This window comes from Sipha flava, unplaced genomic scaffold (assembly GCF_003268045.1).
Source record: "Sipha flava isolate LNK unplaced genomic scaffold, YSA_version1 19054_pilon_pilon, whole genome shotgun sequence".
NCBI classification, from domain to species: Eukaryota; Metazoa; Arthropoda; class Insecta; order Hemiptera; family Aphididae; genus Sipha; species Sipha flava.
Window position 1 is genome coordinate 12,777 of NW_020272566.1, and position 6,815 is coordinate 19,591.

Genomic DNA, 6,815 nt, shown 5'->3' on the forward strand with positions numbered 1-6,815 from the left:
AATACAAATCACAAGACTTCCTAAACTACAATGTTTCGTGGGGAAAGGGAGGATTAAGCAAAATAATATTACACATGATAGATATAAAAGTAAATAAAAAAATATAATGTAATAAAAAAATTATCAGTATGACTTACAATAAAGTTCAGTGCTACCATTTCGTTGTCTTCACTATCACCATAGGTATCATTAAACCTCATTGCCGATTAATTACAAAATAAATTAAAAAATATAATTTACATACAAAAACGACAATCAAGTTAATATAATATTATTTTTAATAAAAACAATAGTCATGGCAGGTGAGAGGAATAAAGTCAATTATATATTATTTATATTGTTTATTAAAGAATAAAGAAAAGACGATATGGTCATTATTTTCTCCCTAATACTGTCATAATATTATTTTTAATTGTCATGGTAATGTGCTTCACAATTAAATGATTTATTAATATGAATCTATATTTTATTGCCAAGAAAATAAAAAGGGAACTATTTGACAGATAACAAAGCTTGTTTGCCATGCTTAATAAGGTAATCACTTAAACTAACACTGTCTGGCCATTGTTTTACTGCTATAAATAATCCAGCAACAACAGCAGTTGTGGTAATAATTCTTAAACGAGTTCTTAAAAATGGCATTAGAATGCCAGCAAAAGTGGCAACTAGAAGTAATACCACCTGGAGCACAGTAAGGAGCACATTTATTAATTTTACCACCAATGCACGAGCATTAGAATTATCTAAACCTTCTAAAGTAACATATTGTTGATGCTGTGCCTGCTGATGTTCCATTTTAGACATTTTGGTTTGACATGCTTCAAGCATTTCATGAATATCACGAAGTCTTTCTTCACTCTGGTATTGCACTTTTTCTTCCATATCTGTGATGGTTTGTTTAAGGTTTTCCACTTCATTCTGATGTAGTTCAGTGAGATCATTTATTTGCTCTTCAAGCCGTTCAGTACGAAAACGTTCTTCCTGAAGGGAATGATTTAATGATGCAATATCTTTAGATACTAATTGTTTAATATGTTCCATTTTTGAGCGCAAATGATCTAATTCAGCCCAAACTGGTTCTAAAGAAGTGGTTGCTGATGCAGGAGGTGGAGGTCCACCAGGCCCAGTCCGTGGTGGAATTGATTCACTAGTTACAGAACTTTAAAACAATATTTTATATTAATTGATACTACTATTATCATTTATTTTTATTTATTTTTAATATATTTATATTTAATAGTTTTGAACAATTTATAAAACTTATATTCTTAAATAACATTATAATGGTATATTATATTATTTAATAACATACTTTTTATCTTTGATACACATGAATGAATATTAAAAAATAATTACCTGCATTCAGAAGCACCATCTTCACTGCGAGATACAACAGCACCACCAGTTGATGCATGAAGTCCAACACCACCTGGCAAAGTAGCACTACCATGATGGTTGCGACCACTCTGCTGATCACTATTATCTTCTGTTAGATCTGCTTCACTTGATCCTAATTAAAATATTGATTAATTTTATGACTAAAAACCAAAACTCAAACAACCCAAATTAATAAATAAGTTAATATTTACTTGATATAGAATTGATATTGTCAGCACTACCAAATTTATTTCGAATTAAATGGGCAAATTCTCGCGGTTTAGACATCACTGATCTAAATAAATAACATAATTTTATAATTATATTCAAAACTCAATACTCCTATTATTTCTTATATAATATAAAAATAAAATAAAAATAAAAATAAAAAAATGAAATGTTTATTATAAAAAATTTTTTTCAATAGAAAAGTTTAATGTTATTATTGAATTAAAATAATTTATAAAATTTTATATAAATATAAATAATAAATAAATAGAACCACCAGGCCAAATAGATAATAGGTCAATGTCTAATGGAAACTTTTAAGCATATAATCTCGAGTCTTTCCGAATATCAACCATTTAACTAAATCTATAAGTTATAATAATAATAATATTATTAGTATTAATCTATTAAAGAATATCAAATATTTTATATAATTAAATATAATAAATGAAAAAAATTTAAATAATTATGTTGTATAATATCAAGAATTATCTAATGTTCATAATAAAAATAAATAAATTATGTTTAACTAAATCTTAATACCGACTAATATTCAAAAATATGAAAACCATATAGAAAAATAGTCACAAACCAATTAAGTTTAATAAATGCAAATATACTTATTTAAACATTTTTAAGAAATATTAATATTTATATTATTTAGAAATTTTTAAGAATATTTTACAAATGATATTAGTGAGAGAAAATTAAAAATTTAAAACCTCAAAGATAAAATTAGCGATACTGTGAATGAATTATAAGCTATGACCACAATCAATCAAAAGATGATAAACACATGAATTTTAGAATTTTTAAATTTAAGTATAAATTTCCTACCCATGATGGAATTTTATCAAAAGATAATTCTATTAAATATATTATTTTAATAAATGCATAATGAAATGAGCAATGAAAAAAGTTTGTTAACCAAACTACATCCTGTAATGCAAAAGATCAAATTCAGAAGAGCAAAAAAAACTAGTTGGTATGCAATATATATAAATATTCATAAATACTAATACATCATCATTGATAAGAATAATTGTTTTATTGAAGTTATTTAAAATAATATGTTAATTTATGAATAATTGAATGCACTTCATAATGATTTACTAATCTCAGATATTATAATTGTATTGAAGCAATCACGTTATACTTTCTCAAATAACCTATTAATTTTGAAATTGGTTTCAAACAAACTTAAGATTCATATATCAATCAAATAAAACAGAAACATAAGTGTCCAATATACATTGAATACATATTACGCCGAGATTATCACAAATTTATCCTTATGATTTTAGATTAAAATATTTAAAATATGGAATAATAAAAAATATTCTAAATATACCTATATATATATATAAACTGATGATTAAACGTCAAAACAGTAAAAAAAATATCAAAACAAACTTAATAAATAATCATTAAATAATTTTTTCTGAGATCTTTAATTTGTTAAATTATTATTTTCAGAAATATATAATATATATATTTATTATTTTTTATTATTATTTATATAATGTAGAATAATAACTAATGCTAAAGCCTTGTTAAACACATTCAACTATCAGAATACTTAAAAATACCAAACACTATTTAATTTTACTTAATTTACTTTACATTACCTAATCATTTGTTATTCATTTATTAACATATTTTAAATAGAAAAAATTAGTATTAAAAATGGAAAATTTCATTATTGAAAACAAGGACTAAAATTAATAATTGAAAAATACATTCATAAAGTAAAATTAAAAAATAAATATTATTACTAAATATTAAAAGATTAAATAAAATGAAAAAACAATCACTGTTAATATTATATGAATATTACAATACAATTTTAAACATATTTAACATACACGAATAATGATTTTATAACAAATGAAAAATTATATAATTATAAAAATAGTTCAACAAAAACTTATACACATAATTATTATATATAAAATAGTAATTTCAATAAATAAACTATAAACATAATTAATAACTATACAATTAGTTAAATTAATTCAATTATATTTACCCAGATAAACCAGAAATTCCATCTCTTATATTACCACCAACATGTCTAAAATTTAAAATAACACAAACTTAAAAGTAATATTAATTGAATTTGAATATTAACTTAAAGTTTGAACTCTAAAAATGTACCTTAAACCATGTCCAACATCTCTTAGCATTTCTTTGGGTTGTTTTAAGTGATGTGAAGTTGTAAGCCCATGTGTTTCTAAGTCTTTTAATCGCTTATTATAACCCTCAAGTTTTTTTTGTAACTGTGATATGCCAACAGCAGATTTTTGATTTTTCTTTTCAAATATTGATTTTATACGAGCTAATTGTTGTTTATCTGCATTTGAAGCTAATTTTAAATATTCATTGACATTATCTGTAGAAAAATATTTAAAATATTTTTTATTACTTATCATACATAAAATTAAAATTAATAATATTAAAATTACCATCTCTAGCTGTTTGTTCACTTCGAATCAAATCCTTTGTACGAACAATTTTAGAACGGACATGATCCATTGCCGCTCTTTTTTTTGTACCATCAGAATCATCTGCTAATTCAGCGCTATTGTATGCAGAATATGAGTAGAATAAATCCTATAGTAAAAAAAATACTATATGATAAATATTTACACAATCATTAAGTATTATTTTTCTTCACATACACCATCGTCTTCATTGTTGCCAGTTGGATTAGGTTCTTCACTAGATGCATAACTTGATAAGTTATCTGGTCTAATGAGTCCAGTATCTGCAGATCCCCCTCGTTCATGACGAACTACTCGAATACTACCAGATGATCCCACAGGTGATTTACATCGACTCATAGCAATTTCATCGGCAGAAAAACTAATTATAAGGTATTTATTGTATATATAAGTATCGCATAATAACATTTTTAGAAGAATATGTAAATAACAATTTGTGAGCTATGTGTATTATATTGCCAAAAATAACTATTAAGAAATATTATATTTTATTCAATGAAAATTACTATTTAATTAAATATTAGAATTAATCAAGATGTAATGCAAGATGAAATATTTTTGAATATAAGTAGATATTTATTAACAAAATTTCTAATTATTATTTATTTAAATAAATATAAAAAATATAAAATTGTTTTACAGTAAAAGCAATTATGTTCATAAATATTATTAAAATAAAAATGTTTCTGCATTTTAAAGAATGATTAAAATAAATACATTACATACAGAGAAAATAATTCACAATTAATATTAACTTAATAAGATCTTAAATTGTATGTAACAATATTTATGTTTTATTTCAAAAAATATTATTTAATAGGAAACTGTCTATCGTACACCATTTAATATTAGGGTCAACAAAGTATATAACATACTATACTACAGACTGACAATAACAAATATGTATCTAACATTAATAGTTATTTAAAAACAACTGCAAGAGATTACATGGGTTCAAAGTTGCTGGATAATAGATATCAAACCAATGGAATTTTTATAGTCATCAACAGATAAGAAATTAGTTCATTAATAAAAAGGCAAATAAAATGTACTGTATAATTTAAAAGATTAATTTAATATGTTATAATTATAGTTTTAAAATTAATTATTTTTAATGATTTTTTATTGATTGTTTAATATATTTTACTCAAAACAAGTACCATCATATTTAAATTATACTTGTAATAATCAAACATTTGGTTTATTAGATAAGAATTATATTAATTAGATAGTAAATAAATTTTTTTTTGTATTAAAATTAAGTATTTATATATAAATGTTGATACATACGTAGCAGCATTCCATGGTTTATTGGCCATTTTAGGCATTGAATTTTTTACAGGAGAAAAACTCCTATCAGACTTTGATATTCTAATGTCTGGCGTCAACGCATCCATAAAAATGATGTTGTATTATAATCATCTCTAGAAAAAAGCAAATTTTAAATTATATAAAATATAAATAAAAGAAATCAAATAAATGTGAAAAAAATGTAGTTATAACTTACATCTGATTTAATTTTCCCACGTACAAACTGGATCCTGAAACATTCAATACAGGAAATAACCTTGAATTTCTTTTATATCTTTAAAATAATTATGCGGTGGTAGAAAAAATTAAAATCCTTACAAAAACTTAATCTGCTATTAAGTGCTAACAGCAGGTGCTAGGGTAATATAAAAATAGATAGTATAGTTCACAAAAAACAGTACCCAGTGAGCAGATCGTGAATTTCTTTTAAAACCCATAGAAAGTATTGAACCGAAACTAATCGATTGTTTGACAACCAGTTGACCTTAAAATGAAAACTGTATCATTCATTGCTCTCACTATTTAGTTATAGCTAATTATCGATTTATTTTTCAATTACAAACTCATCCGGTAAAGAAAATCTTACGAAAACCAACAAACAGAGCCCTACAGGAAACTCGAAATGAGTAAGAACACAATTTTACTCACTTAATCATTATTGCATGACTAGTTATCGGTCCAACACCAGCACTCCAAAGTTGACCAACACACGTTCAGGGTGGATAGGAAAACATCCATTTTTACGAAGATGCGACGGCGACACTACAATGTATTGTTATAATTGTAATTCTTTTGATGAAGGAGGACCGTCGCAGCAACACTTGAATATCACAAAACGACAACACACAAAAGGCGAAATTTTTATGACAGATAAGTAATCACGGACAGATGATCATCGAACGGATGGGGGCGGTGACGATGTCACAAACATTTGATACCCCAGCGCTATCTGTACGCGCGTGAAATGTTACTGTTTCGCACGAGAAATGCTTGCGAAAACAATATTATAATAAAATATATATGTATATAATAATAAATAATATAATAAAAATAAATAATACATGTATATAATATGTTGATTATTGATTTTTATAAATATATATTTAAAAATTAAACTAGAAACTTGAAACTAGAACTTCAAACATTTTTCGAAAACGGAAAGACCCTTAAACAAATTTTAAGCCTTATATGTCTTTATATATCTTGTTTTTGATGTATTTGTATATTTACCGAGTGTTCCGGGTGATGTTTGAGTGTTTAAAGCGACTGAACTTTATATCCGTGAGTCTTAGAAGTGGCGTCCACAGTATTAAGATACATAAATTATTCGCCTTTGTAGTGTCTACCTGGTACTCAAAAGGTCCCCTAAAAGTATCATCTCATTAAATGATAAAA

At 24.8% G+C, this 6,815-nt stretch overlaps 1 protein-coding gene across 1 annotated transcript; it reads right to left on the reverse strand.

Moving 5' to 3' along the window:
- Positions 1 to 492: 492 nt before the first annotated feature.
- Positions 493 to 6,303, reverse strand: LOC112681371 (transmembrane and coiled-coil domains protein 2). Its single transcript, XM_025551632.1, has 10 exons — positions 6,069 to 6,303; positions 5,617 to 5,650; positions 5,400 to 5,533; positions 4,287 to 4,470; positions 4,071 to 4,218; positions 3,763 to 3,997; positions 3,635 to 3,679; positions 1,590 to 1,672; positions 1,357 to 1,510; positions 493 to 1,159 (listed from the first exon to the last, which is right to left on the reverse strand). The coding sequence occupies exons 3-10, from the start codon at positions 5,504 to 5,506 to the stop codon at positions 493 to 495; spliced, it is 1,623 nt and encodes a 540-aa protein (XP_025407417.1). The 5' UTR covers positions 5,507 to 5,533; positions 5,617 to 5,650; positions 6,069 to 6,303.
- Positions 6,304 to 6,815: the final 512 nt, after the last annotated feature.

Excerpts from the sequence above, each read along its gene's own strand:
- LOC112681371 (XM_025551632.1), bottom strand. The coding sequence starts at position 5,506 with ATGGATGCGTTGACGCCAGACATTAGAATATCAAAGTCTGATAGGAGT. Across the intron at positions 1,511-1,589 it reads CAATATCAATTCTATATCAA|GATCAAGTGAAGCAGATCTA; the intron begins GTAAATATTAAC and ends TATTTTAATTAG. Across the intron at positions 1,160-1,356 it reads GATGGTGCTTCTGAATGCAG|TTCTGTAACTAGTGAATCAA; the intron begins GTAATTATTTTT and ends ATTGTTTTAAAG.